General features: G+C 37.3%; 1 protein-coding gene and 1 non-coding gene across 2 annotated transcripts; one reads left to right on the top strand and one right to left on the bottom strand.

Moving 5' to 3' along the window:
• Nucleotides 1-6: 6 nt before the first annotated feature.
• LOC141519086 (ADP/ATP translocase 4-like) lies at nt 7-7,380 on the bottom strand. The gene is made up of 6 exons (XM_074231543.1): nt 7,331-7,380; nt 6,724-6,923; nt 5,362-5,480; nt 3,263-3,380; nt 1,097-1,251; nt 7-141 (listed from the first exon to the last, which is right to left on the bottom strand). The coding sequence occupies exons 1-6, from the start codon at nt 7,378-7,380 to the stop codon at nt 7-9; spliced, it is 777 nt and encodes a 258-aa protein (XP_074087644.1).
• Nucleotides 7,381-9,774: 2,394 nt separating this feature from the next.
• On the top strand, nt 9,775-9,881 carry LOC141519799 (U6 spliceosomal RNA). The gene has a single exon (XR_012477435.1). It is a non-coding gene; the product is annotated as a U6 spliceosomal RNA (small nuclear RNA).
• The last annotated feature ends 5,876 nt before the right edge of the window (nt 9,882-15,757 follow it).

Genomic DNA, 15,757 nt, shown 5'->3' with positions numbered 1-15,757 from the left:
ATCAAGTCACATACCTGCATCATCATGGCGTCTCCTGACTGTGTCAAAGGGATAAGACAGTATTCCAGAGCAGGTAGTCACCACTTGAGCAATGAAAAATGACACGAGGAATGGGGTTTCCTTTGGATTTGGTAATAAGCCCTAATGAGAAAAGAAGGTTATATTCAGCAGTGTGCTTAATTTCTGAAATATCCTCAATTTGTACGTCAAAGGACAAATCTTACAAAAATATAAAGGTTAAAAAAGTAGGACCCTTATAAACAAGAGGGAAACTTCTAGGAACTTGGAGGCTGGGGGGGATTCCTGCGCACATTTGTTGTCATGGATTCTGGATCCCTGTCAGGAGGAGGTTGCTGAGAACCAGCTGATGAGGGCTGGTAGGAGGCACTGGTGCCCGCCACTGGGGTCAGTTTTCAGGAGCCACTGCCATCACTGCCAAGCCACACCAAGGAGTCCAGATCCTGTAACTGGCATCACAGTGGCCACTGTATGGGGCCCAGAGTCAGGAGGACCTGAAATAAAACCCAGCCTCAGGTGCTCATGAGATGTGGGGCTCTAGTCACCTCATTTTCCTCATCTGCAAAATGGGGATCATGATTGCATGGACCTCCTAAGATTCTTGTTCTTGTAAGGATAGAATGAAATAGCATGTTAAATACTTTGCAAACCTCTTTTGTTGCAGATTGTTATTCATGAAGGAAATACCTGGCTTCTGCATTTAATCCCAATGCATTAAAAACCTGAACTAAACAGGTTCAAAACCACATTACAATACAGACAGAGGCAGCCATGACAATCATACCAGTGATCCCATGAGCAGCCTCCTTCTGGAGCCCTCCCTGGTCTGCACTGCCTGGTCCACAGGCCTCGGGAGGTGAGGCTGGGAATGGCCAAAGGCAGAATGCAGAGATGATCCTCTGCACGTGGCAGGGCCTCACTCCCTAGCTTCATAATCTCTGAGTGAGAAAATGTCAGACTGTTTGGTCTTATTTGAGCAGCCTATGCTGTTCTAACTAAGCAGATATAACAAAGCTCTAACATTTAGTTCAGTTTACAAAAATGAAGATGTTGCAGGAACAAAAATGAAAAAAATTACCTTAATTGTGTCATAAGATCCAAAATAAGAGGCTCGATACACAATGATGCCCTGTACAGAAACCCCAAACCCTTGGTATAAACCAGTGATACCATCGGATTTTGCTATCTTGAGAATGCAGTCACCCAAACCTTTGAACTGCCGTTCTTCTGGACCTAAAATAAAAGCACATTTCCTATTAAGCAACACAATCTAGAATGAAAATTAAACAAAGGGCTTTTTTTTACCCTAATTTATAATGCAAAAGTCTACATCTTTAAATTTTGAATTGCTACTTAACAAGCAAGCTAATAAAGAAAATGAAAGAATTAACCCAAGATTTCTAATAGTACATTTAATTTGATTTAAAATGTTAATATGTAATAGAATATGATTTAAATTGAGGTGCTGTAATCTTAGAAGAATCAAAAATTAATCTGTTCTCTAACAAAGTTAAGTGTTACATAATATACATTCATGACTGAATGAAGCCAATTCTGGACTCCAAATTCATTTAAATTTATTCACAACTAAAAGCCACAGGATCACAGAACTGGGGCTGGAAGGAATCTCTTTGTTATCTAATATAACTTCCTCCTTTAACAGATAAGGAAGCTGGGAGATGGAGTAAGTGGTGTCCCCGAGGGTTAGTGACTTGCCCAAGGTCACAACAACCAAAGGCGGGTCCTCTGACTCCAGGCGCCAGCCATCAAGTGGGGGAGACAGGTCAAATAAGCTTCAGATGAAGCCCTGAATTCTCCTCCTCTAGTGAACAAAGCCTTTGCTTTCTATGATTATCTTTTTCATTAGATTGGAGATACTTGGAATACAAAATTCACTATTTATTTAATTAAATATTAAATTAATTAAATTAAAATCAATTTAATTGAAACATTAAATAAATATTAATAAATTATTATTTAATAACTAATAATTTAATTTTAATTTAATTCACTATTAATAAATACAGAATGGTTTATTACAAACAAGTGTATCTAGCTTTCAGAAGCAGGAAACACTGCAAGACTTAAGAAAAAAAAAGATTATATAGTGTGCTTTAAAGTTCTTAAAAATTTCCATTGAACTTGTATACCTCGTTTCTACATCAGAACCTTTACTTCCCAAATATTCAGTCAAAATTAGAATAAAATTGTCAGTACAAAACTTAGACCTCTCCTTAAATATCAGTGTGACATTACAAAAGGGATATAATTTATATGCTTTTTAAACTAAACAATGAACATATTAAAATAAGTTCAACTCTCTTTAATATGTTTTAATGTTGGAGCAGTTAGGTGGTATAGTGAATAGAGCATTGGCCCTGAAGTCAGGAGGACCTGATTTCAAATATGACCTCAGACACTTAATAATCACCTAGCTGTGTGACCTTGGGCAAGTCACTTAACCCCAATACTTTGCAAAAACAAAAAAAAATATGTTTTAATGTTTATACTTTTAAAGAATATCTTATGATTTACCCACAATATTTATTTTAGGTCAACATTTGAAAATTATTGTGTACCTCACTATTGAAATTTGTCAAACTCATTAATATGGTCACATATTTGCAAGTAAATATCTGAAACTAAATCTCAATGACGATTTATGGCTTACCATGTGGTAAATTCAGTATACTGATGTCTACAGATCATTTTACTTCTCTGATGCTAAAAACCAAAAACTTCATGATAGGCACTTTAATGACTAAATGTCAGGGTGATTGTAATACCTTCTACTATTACATTATTTGACTTTTACATTAAATTGACATATGTACCTCACATTCAACTCAACAGAATGAATACTTTAGAATATCGCATAAGTGGATTTGGCCTCTGCTGACAAGTCTATTTCCTAATATGTGTTGAGCTTTTCATATGGGATATTGGCCTCATAAGACAGGGCTGGAACATTAAAACCAAAAAGCTTGGCAAAATGGACCTTTACTGATCTTTTTTTGTTTCATTGTTAATGTATTTTTTAAGGGGAAAAAATAAGCCAGCAAGTTACATACTAATAGCTCCTATGAGGGAAATTAGTTAAATAAAAATTTGGGAATAGAAATGTCAGGAAAAATATAAAATTCTGCCTCTATTGCATTTCCTGTTTAACTATCCACATGTGGGCACACACACACACACACACACACACACACAAAACTATTGCTTTTTCCCAAAAATATCTCACCTTTTCCAATATCAGCCCCTAATCGAGTTCGGGCAAAATCTAATGGATAGACTACACACAGGGATGTTGCCCCAGCAGCTCCACCCGAAGCCAGATTAGCCAAAAACCACCTCCAGAACTGAAATTAATAACAAAAAATTTACAGAAGCATTATGAGAAAACTGTTCAATGTTTATGAATATAAAAAGTAGATTTCATAAAATAAAACAATAAAGCTTAACAATTTAAATTTTTCACATAAATGATATAAGGTACTGATTTTAATAACAATAACAATAATAGCATCTATCAAGAACTTCAAGGTTCACAAAGTGCTGTACATGTTCTCTCCATGAGTCTTCACAACATTCCTGTGCCTCATTTACTGGGAAGTTAGGAAATTGGTATTGGAGTTTAGACTTTCTTTATTTTCATATAATTATGATAATCATAATTAAAATCCACATAATGCTTTTAATCAGTTTAAAAAGCTTTTTTCATCATACTTTAACTTCAGTTTTACACAAATAGTATGTATGAGGCAGGACTTAACCTCCTTTCTTCCTGACTCTCACATCCTGTGCTACCAACACACTTAAATATTTTACGTGTCTTTGTGTGTATCAAAACCAAGTTCTGTCTCCAAGAGATACTTTCTTCATCCCTCTTCCTTTAATATTCCCAAATCTGGACACCAGCAGATTGTTAGCTAAAGATGGCTGCCTGGCCAGAGAGATGCATGTGAAGTCAGAAGAGGGTCTCAGACCTTCATGTGGCCTTGGACAAATGAACTAACCTAGGTAACCAAGCCAACTCTAGGCCTCAGGTCCTTAGTTTGTCAGATAGGAGGTTTCCTTCTAGAGCTAAATCTATGATATCAATGCTTCAAAACACATATTTTCACTATCCCAATTTCAATCTACTACTTATAACCTCTATTTTTAACTAAATCTGAAAGATGTTAATATATTTTTCATCGTAGTAGTTCTCATCTACTTTAATATTCTGATAGATATATCTGAGTCCTGAAAGAACCAAACAATCTAAAATATGAAAGTTTATAAAATAAAAAGTATTATCATATATATAAATGTGGCTACTTGGCTCTGGCAAATTTTCTTTGAAAATTTAAAATCCAAAGTCAGGATGACTTTATGCTTCAAATCCTTGGGATATTAATTCAATCAAAGAGGTAATCCCACTTGATAAGGGTGCCAGAGAGAAGATCTTGTTAGGTATGGTAACTGGGATAGAAGGATTGGAAAATCTCTTATTCTTCATGAAAAGAGCTTTTTAAAAAACTTTTTCACAAATAAAGTTAATTTTTATTAAAATTTTTTTTAAACTATAATAGCATTTTATTTAGGGTTTAAAAAATCCATGAACTATTAGTTTTGTTAAGAGACTTAGAAGACTTGCAACAATAAACATAAAAATTGGTCTAACATTAAAAAGATATAACAAATGTTAGATATAACAGCAATAGGGACAGGAGACTGGACCTGTGATTTCTTGATCTAGAGCAGGTAACAGATGGCAATTCCCTCTGTCCAACGCCACCTTCTCTGCACCACATAGTGGGAAGAGTGTTGATCTTGGACTAAAGAAGAACTGGGTTCAAATACCCGCCTCAGACATATAAGATCTCCTGGCCTCAGTTTCCCTCATCTGTAAATGGGGATATGTTCTTACTTCACAGGTTTGTGGTGAGGCTCAAATGAGATAACAAAGGAAATTGCTTTGTAAACCTTCAAGTGCTCTATGAAAGCTAGCAATTCTTCTTAGAAAGCATTCAGAAGTTAAGTGACTTATCCAGGGTCACACAGCTAGTATGTGCCTTAGATTGAACTTGAACCCAGGTTTTCCTGGCTCCAAGGCTGGTTATCTATTCACCAAACTACAGTGTCAAATGATGCTTATTATATGAATGGCACATAAAAACAATAGTAGTGTAATTGGAGGCAAATCTTTTCCTTTTAAGATTAAGTATTTTTCTCCTAAGCTTTAAATTTCTTACAAATATTATTTTACAAGGCTAACTAAAAAAAGGTCCTAAATGAAATCTCACATCTAAAATCACACATTTTAAAAGAATGCCAGGAATATTAAAAGAGAATTACCTGTTTATCTTTGTTAACTCCTGACATGAAAATCTGTTTGTATTTGTCTTTAAAAGCGAAGTTTAGAGCTTGTGTTGGAAAATATCGAATAACATTTGCCAAATTGCCACGCCAAAAAACTGAAAAAGCCTATGAAAAGAAATTATTCTAATTATAAATTTATATTACTAATCCCAAAACCTTGATAGTGTTTTATGCGGAATAGTTCAAATGTAACTCTGAGCAACTCTCAAACAAACATGAAAAATGTAATTGTTAAATTATGCTGAGAAATTCAGAACATCTCTAAAGTTTATGGACAGTGTAGTCATCTGAACCAAGGTTTTTTTCCATAACCACCACTTGCAATTCCCATGGAGGTTAAATTACCAGAACAACTGGGTCCCTGGGAGTAATCTACAGGTTCAATATCCTATAGAGTGTGAGCTGGAAGGGGGATAATCTAAAAAGTTATTAGAGAAGTGTAAGATGAAAGGAAATCAACTTTCAAAGTGAACACCAAGGTAAACTGAATGTATTGATAATCACTTTGATTATATATCACAATTTTAATCCCATTCTTCATGTGGGGGGAGAGGAGGAAGGTTACTGATATTTTTATATCATTTATATCATTTTATATGATTTTCATCTCCAATCCACACCTCTCCTCTTACCCTCCTGTCAGAGGGTCATCCTCCCTGCCTGCCTCTAAGAAGGAAGGGCAGTTCTCTCTTCTCCTCTGCTTTGGGGTCAAGCTTAGGCATTCTAATTTCACAGTATCAGTCTGGGGTTTTCTCTTGACTGCTGTTTTTTTCCTGCTTACCTGGCTACAATCACTGTGTATGTTGTGTTCCTGGTTCTACTCCTCAGACTTCTCTGAATTCTTCATACTAATCATTACTTAGAGAAGAGCAACATGTCATGTACACAACTTCTTTAACCATTCTCTGAGCAGTGGACATGTAATTTGTTCCAGTTATTTGCCACCATTTGAGAGCTATTTTGATGTATATAGAACTTTTCTATAAGGGGGATGATCAGGTGAATTCCTGCTCTGCTGGACTCCCTTAGAACTAGTCATGTGCTTTGACTTTATTTAAAAAAAAAGTAATTTTTATTTTATAATTAAACACCAAATAAAAATGAACATGCCCTTATTCAAAATAGAACAGAAAAACACAGGAAACTGTGAATTTCCATTCAGCTTGCTTTTCTTTTTTGGCAGTCCCATTGTGATATCCTCTCTTCCTACTTTTCAACTTAAAAAAAATCCAAAACAAGATGGAAAAGAGGTACAAACTGAATCTAAGAAATATCCAGTTCCTGTGCCAAGTCCCTGAGCATCAGTCAAGAGATGAAAGCACACACTGAGAAGCCCACCTGGGACTGTGGAGACAGACCTTGCAGGTACCCGCTCTAATGGGGAGGACAGCCTGAGGAAGGATACTGGGAGCCATCTCTGGGCAGGGCAGGGGAACCATTGATGCATCATCTGTTGAGCCTGCTGGGTAGTAGGCCCTGAACTGGATCCTGGGGACCCAGAGGAGAGGCTGCGGCCCCCAATTATTTCCCTGATCTCCCTGAAAGGCCGTAAGGCACAGAACAGCAGAAACATGAGTCTGCCAAGGGGAGCTCTGAGCTGCTGTTTTCTTCCCTAACCAAAGGGAAGGAGTGATGCTGAAATGGGGGGGGGGGGTGTCAAGGGCCCAAGTTCACAGTCTGGGTGCTGGTCCAGAGGAGATGAATGGGGGAACCCCCGGAGAAGAGGGGTGTCCTTTACTGGACTAAGCAAAGTTCTGGGCATCAGTTCCAGTAGTGGTGTGTATGGGGGGGGGAGGGGTGCTGGAGATCTGATGCCCTTCCCTTCCTTTCTGGATGAGGACTTGGGAGTTCAGAACTCCCCCATTACAGGGTCTCCTTGCCTTGTGCCTATCACAGGTGTGGTCTCCCACTCTTACTGGTCCAGCTGTCACACTCATTTACTCACATTAGACTGAGTTCCTCAAGAGCTGGGAATTGACCAGTCCAACGTCCCATGGCTTTTGAGTGGCCAATCAGCCTCAACCACACCCCAAGACAGCCCAGGGCTCTTTCTTCTACTACCCCAGAGTGGATGTCTAGATGGGGGGGGCAGAGTGAGGGTCCCTTGGCAGACTGACAAGAAGAGTCCTTAATTAGGGCCAGTGAGGCTAAGTATGTACTTCTAATTACATTCCCAAAGCATAGAATTTCAGAATATAGTCTCTTTCTTTTTGTAAATACTCTTATTTAAATAATATGGCTTGAATATGATAAAAGAACAAAAGATGTGACACCAAAATCTGAACCAACCAAGAAAAAGGGGGAAACAGTCTGGTATATGGGAGGAATGGGAGACACTGAAGAATAATTTTATAAGGCTCTATTTTTGAGAAGGGAGAGTCCAGAGAAGGGAAGAATTCAAAAATGAAAAAAACAAACTCCAAACCCAGTAAATATCTGAAATGTGCTCCTGGTACAGGATAAAGACAACTGAAAAGAACTACTCCTCCATCTGATCCAGACCTGCACAAAAACACAACTGTCAGTCTGGGACCTGCAAGCTCAGGTGAATACAGAGGCCTCTGGGACTTGCAAGCTCAGGTGAACAGAGGCCCTCTGGGACCTGCAAGCTCAGGTGAACACAGAGGCGTGTGTGTGTGTGTGTGTGTGTATGTGTGTGTGTGTAGGGGTGGGGTGGGGGAAGAGTGCCCACAAATGGCCCTCCCAGGCAGCTGGTGCTCTCATCATCATGGCCACAAGCAGCTGGGGCTCAAGTAAAGGGGGAGAGGAAGCCAGGACCCAGCCCCCTCAGCGCTGCCACAGAGACACAAAGCTGGACCTTTCTCAAAGGGCCTGGGGAGCCTTGGCAAGAGCCAGGGTCAACTCCTAGGAGGGGCATTGAAGGCAGGGGGTACAGTGGCAGAGGCCCGAGACCTGGGCTATAGTGGAGCCTCAGGAGGCTGCAGGAGGGGCTGGGTAGGAGGCAGTGCCAGCCACCCTTTTCCATATGAGAAATGAGGGCAGCACCTGGCCAGGGGTGTGAAAGCAGCTCAAGTATACACCCCCAAACCAAGATTTAAAGCTGAAAGCAAATGCAGTATTGGACCAGGAGGAAAACCAAGAAGAGATTAATTATAAGCCAAGTCTCACAGAAGGAAAAATTCAAAAAGATTTGGTCCCAAGGGCTACAAAAACTATTGGAAAAAAGAAAGAAAAAAATTAGAAGTCAAATTAAGAGTTCAAGAAGTTCAAATAACTGAGGTAGAATATAGGGAGAAACAGAAAGTGGGAAATGGGTCAAAAAGAACTTGCTGATTCTATGACACAAGAAATATTTGAACAAAATCCAAAAGTTGGGTGAAAAAAACCAAGAACCCTACAACAGACGGAATAAATTCTAAGGTTTTTTTAATATAAAAAAATAAACCAAATGAACTAAAAACAGGTTGAGAAAAGAAAATTTAAGAATAATCAGCCTACCTGAAATCGCATAACCAAACAAAAACCCTGGCAACATAGGTCAAGAAAAACTTCTGGATTGACTGGAATCAGAGGGCTAAGTGAGTAGAGAAAGAATGCAGATCACCAGTTGAAAAGAATCTCAAACTGAGAATGAACACTCAGGATCCAGAATTTTCAAGCCAAATTAAAAAATACTAAAAGAGCGCTGTACCACGGTTCATTAGAAAGAAATACTTTAATAACAACCTGTAAAAATGAGTTTAATCCTCAGAAGCAAAGAAACAAAATGTAAGAAGTAAAGATTATAGTTCATGCATTCCTAAAGAGCAGAGAAGAACAGAAACTCTGAAATGCAAGCCTTGAAATCAAGAAAAACACAAACAAAATCTGCAAATAGATCTATTTCCAAAGATGGTTAGGGAAAGAGCTCGTTTTGTGGTGGTAAAGAAACTGGAAACTGCAAGGATGCCTGTCAACTGGGGCATGGTGGAACAAGTTGTGGTATATGATTGTGAAGGAATACTACTGTGCTAAAAGAAATGAGCTGGTTGATTTTTAGGGAAAAAAAACATAGAAAGACTGCATGAAATAATGAAGAGTGAACTCAGTAGAACCAGGAGAATGTTGTATACAGAAACAACATTATTATTTTAAGAACAACTTTAAGCAAAATTAACTACAAAGGAAAAAAAAGAATAATGATGCTCTCTGCACCAAAGAAAGAACTGAAAAACAGAAGTATGTATAGAATTATTTTATGCACATATACACATTTATGCCTAATGATAGCTATCCATAGGGCAGAAGGAGGGAAGGAAAAAAATGAAAGAAAAAGTAATTTACATCATAACTTTATATTTAAAAGGAATTGCAAGTTATGCATAAAAGATTTGCAGTTCCATTTGCAATCATCTTTTTATTAAACTATGTTATGGAAATGCTTGTTTTGTGCTCGCTTTGGCAGCACATATACTAAAATTGGAACAATACAGAGAGGATTAGCATGGTCCCTGCACAAGGATGACACGAAAATTCCTTAAGTGTTCCATATTTTTAGAAACTTAGGTTGGACCAACACCTCACACCCTTTACCAAGATAAGATCCAAATGGTTACAGGATTTAGATATAAAAAACAATATTATAAGCAAATTAGAAGATCAAGGACTAATTTACCCATCAGATCTATGGAAAGGGGAGCAGTTTATGACTAAGGAAGAGATGGAGAACATCACCAAAAACAAACTAGATGGGGGGAGGCTAGGTGGCACAGTGGATAGAGCACTGGCCTTGGAGTCTGGAGGACATGAGTTCAAATCCAACCTCAGACACTTAATAATTACCTAGCCGTGTGGCCTTGGGCAAGCCATTTAACCCCATTGCCTTGCAAAAACTAAAAAACAAACAAACAAACAAACAAAACAAACTAGATGATTTAGATTACATTAAATTAAAAAGCTTTTACACAGATAAAACCAATGTAACCAAGATAAAAAGAAATGCAGTAAATTGGGAAATAATCTTTACAACTAATGATTCTGACAAAGAACTCAGTTCTAAAACATACAGAGAACTGAGTCATATTTAAAAAAAAAAAGCCATTCCCCAGTTAACAAATGGTCAGAGGATATGCAAAGGCAATTTATGGATGAGGAGATCAAAGCAATCCACAGTCATATGAAAAAAATGCTCTAAATCATTACTTATTAGAGAAATGCAAATTAAAGCTTCTCTGAGGTACCACCTCACAACTCTCAGACTGGCCAATATGACCAGGAAGGATAATGATCATTGTTGGAAGGGTTGTGGGAAATCTGGGACACTATTACACTGTTGGTGGAGCTGTGAACTCATCCAACCTTTCTGGAGAAAAATTTGGAACTACGCCCAAAGAGTAACAAAAATGTGCATACCCTTTGATCCAGCAATACCACCTACTGGGTCTATACCCTGAAGAGATGATGAAAAAGGGTACAAATGTCACTTGTACAAAAAATACTCATAGCAAGCCCTGTTTGTGGTGGCAGAGAACTGTAAATCAAGTAAATGTCCTTCAATTGGGGAATGGCTTAGCAAACTGTGGTATATGTATGTCATGGAACATTATTGTTCTATTAGAAACCAGGAGGGATGGGAATACAGGGAAGCCTGAAGGGATTTGCATGAACTGATGCTGAGTGAGATGAGCAGAACCAGAAAAACACTGTACACCCTAACAGCAACATGGGGGTGATGATCGACCTTGATGGGCTTGTTCATTACATCAGTGCAATAATCAGGGACAATTTGGGGGCTGACTGCAATGGAGAATACCATCTGTATCCAGATAAAGAACTGTGGACTTTGAACAAAGTTCAAGGACTATTCCCTTTAATTTAGAAAAAAAAAACAACAACCAGATTTCTTATTGTCTGATCTTGTTATCTCTTACACTTTTTGTTTCTTCCTTAAGGATAGATTTCTCTTTCATCACACTCAATTTGGATCAATGTACAATATGGAAACAAATTGCTTTCTGTGGGGGCAGGGAAGCAAGATTGGGGGAAAAATTGTAAAACTCAAATAAATAAAATCTTTAATGAAAGGAAAATGCTTGTTTTATTCCATAAATTAAAAATTAAATATAATTTTTTTAATTGATGAGTCGAAGCGCAAAAAGTAGCAACAACAAATTAAATGTTGTTAAATGTCAACAATGAGAGGGCACATATACCAAAATTTTTGGGAAGAAGTCAAAGAAGCCCTTAGGGAAAAACTGATATCTCTAAATTGTTTCATCAAAGGAGAGAAAGAACAAATCAATGAATAGGACATAAAATTAAAAAAAAATTTAGAGCAAAAATATTTTTAAAAATTTCTTTGCACAAAAATAGAAATTTTAAAAATCTAAATGATAAAACTATGAGTAGTTTCTTTTAATGATACTATAAAACTAAAATTTTATTTTAAAAGAAGAAAACCAAATATTAAAATAAAATAAATGAGTCACAACAATAAGCAAAATTGTTATAAACTATTGTCTAATTCTATGCTACAAAAACTATTAACTTTAATGAAATGGATGAATATTTATAAAATGAAAAATGAGGGGTGGCTAGGTGTCCGAAGTGGATAAAGCATGGGCCCTAGAGTCAGGAGTACCTGGGTTCAAATCCAGTCACAGACACTTAATAATTACCTAGCTGTGTGGCCTTGGACAAGCCACTTACACCCATTTGTCTTGCAAGGAAACCCCCCCCCCAAAAAACCCCTAAAAAACCCCCTATAAAGTGAAAAATGCCTTGAAGAAAGAATTAAATGATGGAATTACATAATTCAAATGGCAACAATTTTAAGTCATAAAGGAACTCCCCTTCTCCTAAAAGAAAATGGATTGACAACTAGAGCACATTAAATAATGAAAGAATAATTATTATGGATAGGAAAAATAGAATAATGATGAATAAAAAAATTAATTTTTATATAAATGATTTGCACACAAAAGTAGGACATAGATTTGGCAATAATGCGTAAACAAGGAAGACATGATAGAAAGAAACCCACTGACCTGTATCTCTAATATGGAATATCAATACAAAATTACCCAAATATTTTGTAAAGAGGCTACAAAAACATACTACAGAGATTACAATCTATGACCAGGATTGGTTTATATCAGTGATGTAGAACTGACTGAATATTGGGACAACTAGAAAAACCATGGGAAGTAGGTGCAAAGGGGCTGGAGTCAAGAAGACTCCTCTTCCTGAGTTCAATTAACTCTTTTTTTAAGGTTTTTTTTTCAAGGCAAATGGTGTTAAGTGGCTTGCCCAAGGCCACACAGCTAGGTAATGATTAAGTGTCTGAGACTGGATTTGAACCCAGGTACTCCTGACTCCAGGGCCAGTGCTTTCTCCACTGTGCCACCTAGCTGCCCTCAATTAACTCTTAGGAGTAGTTAAGAGAGGCTCTTCTCATTTAGAAGCAATTCACTTTTGGCCACCAGCTCAAAAAATAATTATAACACTTTCCTCTTCTCTTGCTGTGACATACTGCAGAACATCTATGTGCCTGGCACTGTAGTTTTAAAATTGCATTGCTGTGATTTTAAAGCTCTGAGTAGAAACTACTTGACTTCTGTTGTAGTTCAAAAACAACCACAGATGATATGTAAATGAATGGACATGGCTGTCTTTGGTAAAACTTAATTTATGGCCACTGACATTTTAATTTACATAATTTTTTACATCATGAAATATTCTTTTCAGTTTTTAAATCTTTTAAAAAATATTTAATTTATTCTGAACTTTAGAAATAAAAATAACAAAACTGAATTAGAAAAAAGAGGTTTGCACCTGAAATTGCAGATCCGTTTTTTTTACAACTAGCAATTCCTTTCAAAATATGGTCCCCACCCCTACCCCCAACCATTAATAAAATTTAAAAACCATTCATTGCTTGAGGGTTGCACAAAACCAGGCAGCAGACCATGAGTGTCCTCCGGGCCCTAGTTTGCCAAGCTCTGCGCTTTGCTGTTGTTCAGTCTTATCTGTCTTCATGATCACATTTGGGGTTCTCATGGCAAATGTTGGCCAAAAATTAGGAACTGAGGTACACACGGCTAAATGACTTTGCCCAGGGTCAGTAACTGAGTCTGTGACTCAGAGTCCTCTTCAGTGACTCCATGCCTGCCCCTTGACTTGACCTTCATTCCCACATCTCTAATAAGCACTGATACAAAACCATTCAATAATAAATTAGCAAAGAGGCCACAGCAAGATATCAAAAGATGAACCTTACAATCTGGCTAAAGGAAGGGTTCGTTGCATCTTCAGAAAACTAATGAACACAACTCATCTTATTGATGATAGCAGCGTAGATATGGGCTGGTGGCTGGTGCACTGGCACAGCACTTCCTGACTGTATGCTTGTGAGCTCATCTCTTCCCTTCTAACTACTAAACTGCAAGTGGGAATAACAACAGTACCTATCTTTCAGGGTTGCTGTTAGGATCCTATGACATAATATTTATTAAGAAGCACTTATCATAAATCCTGACCGCAGTAGGCACTATTTTCCTAATAACAACAAAGATCACAAGATCACACCAAAAGATGCAGAACAATGAACTAAATAGACACATTTCTTTAAAACAAGAAAATATAAGCATAAAGGGCTTCTTTAATCTAAATACTAGTACACCAAATTACTAAAGGAAAATTTTTTAGAACTTGATGAAAGAGCACAAAATTCATTTGGAAAAACAAAAGAGCTAGAATGTCAATGATGAAGATAAGAACAAAGACAGATCTCAAACTACACGATAAAAGTCATCTTATATCGGTTAAAGAAGAGAGAGGTCAATGGAACAGACTCAGACACAACAGAGCTCAATAACCCAGTGTTTGATAAAGTGGGAAACATGAAACTGTCTACGAAAAATTTTTTGATTAAAACCTGCAAAGCAGTCTAGCAGAAATTAGGCTTTAGTCCACTATCTTTTTTTAAAAATTTATTTATTTTCACACTGGTTGGTTGGTTATTGACCTTTGTTATTGAACAAGACCAAAATGACATCACTGTGTTTGAGACAATGACAGGGTGTTCCACTGTGGCTGATCAAACCAATACAAACTCAGAATGCTCTAGCACAGGTTGGGCACAAATAGTCCATGTGTACCCCTCGGGGGGTACTCTAAACTTAAGGATGTCATGTTTCCTTTGAGCTGCTTCAATTCTGCAACATTACTACATGGTGTAAAGTAACCAAAACTACTCCTCTGCCAGTCACAATTACTAGTGATATTTCCCTCCATCTATTCATCCCTACCCCCATTTATTCTATTCTCTCTCCTTTACACTGTCCCTGCTCAGAGGGAGGTTGTATCTCACTACCCTCTTCCACCACCTTCCTCTCTTTTATCACCTACTCCCCTCTCCCCCTTTTCCCTTCTCCATCCCTTTCTTCTAGGGTAGGATAGATTTCTAAATCCTGAGTGTGTTATTTCCTCTCTGAGCCACTTGCAATAAGAATTAAGCCTCCCTCATTCCCCCTCAACCTTCCCCCCCTTCCACTCCAATGCAAAAACTTTTTCTTTACTCTTTTGAGTGAAACATCTTAGCTATTCTACCTCTCCTTTCCCTTTCTCCCAGTGAATTCCTTTTTTCACCCATTGACTCTATCTCTATATTATACCTTCAATATTCACCTCTCTCCTGTCCCTTGTCTATATATCTTAGCCCATCATTTTATACCATATCCCACAATCCATTCTAATGAATAATTATTAATATTAAAGGTTATACTAAATGAAAAATTAGAACACAAGCAGATGATACATGGGTAGGTTAGGTATTCTTTTTAGGTTTTTTTGGCAAGGCAGATAGGGTTAAGTGGCTTGCCCAAGGCCACACAGCTAGGTAATTATTAAGTGTCTGAGACCGGATTTGAATCCAGGTACTCCTGACTCCAGGCCCCAGGGTTAGGTATTCTTAACCTAACAAGTGATAAAGGAAATTACAAAAGATAAAGATCCTTCAATATTGATAAAATTAATATACTTAAGATAAAAAGGGAAGTGGTTAATAAGAAAAAGAAAGATTCACAACCACATGAAAGAAAGCTCCAAATCACTAATAAGAGAAATGCAAAAAAAAAAAAAGCCAAACTGACCAATAAACTCCCCACTGTTTAGAGTACATTCTAATGCTTTAATTATAGTTATTAAACAAAGCTCCCACACCAATAAAAGGACATGTGCTCCTGGAGGTGAGCTACAATCTGACTTAGTCATCTTCCTATCTCCCCACAGCATCTAGAAGCATCTTAAACAGAGGAGGTACTCAATAAATCTCTTTAAAATTTAATTATAGAAAAGAAAAGCAATTTGGGGAAAATATCAGCATTAGGCAACAAGGCATGACCATCCTCAACTTTAACTTTAGTATCTAGAG

Source organism: Macrotis lagotis, chromosome 3 (genome assembly GCF_037893015.1).
Source record: "Macrotis lagotis isolate mMagLag1 chromosome 3, bilby.v1.9.chrom.fasta, whole genome shotgun sequence".
Lineage (NCBI taxonomy): Eukaryota > Metazoa > Chordata > Mammalia > Peramelemorphia > Peramelidae > Macrotis > Macrotis lagotis.
Note: the sequence above shows the minus strand (reverse complement) of the source record. Positions and strands in the feature narration are given on the sequence as shown.

What these genes read in the sequence shown, in the direction of transcription:
- LOC141519086 (XM_074231543.1), bottom strand. Translation starts at nt 7,380, where the DNA reads ATGGGACGTTGGACTGGTCAATTCCCAGCTCTTGAGGAACTCAGTCTA. An exon ending in GAGTTAACAAAGATAAACAG is followed by an intron (nt 3,381 to 5,361) that starts GTAATTCTCTTT and finishes TATTAATTTCAG; the next exon opens with TTCTGGAGGTGGTTTTTGGC. An exon ending in AGGGGCTGATATTGGAAAAG is followed by an intron (nt 1,252 to 3,262) that starts GTGAGATATTTT and finishes CTTTTATTTTAG; the next exon opens with GTCCAGAAGAACGGCAGTTC.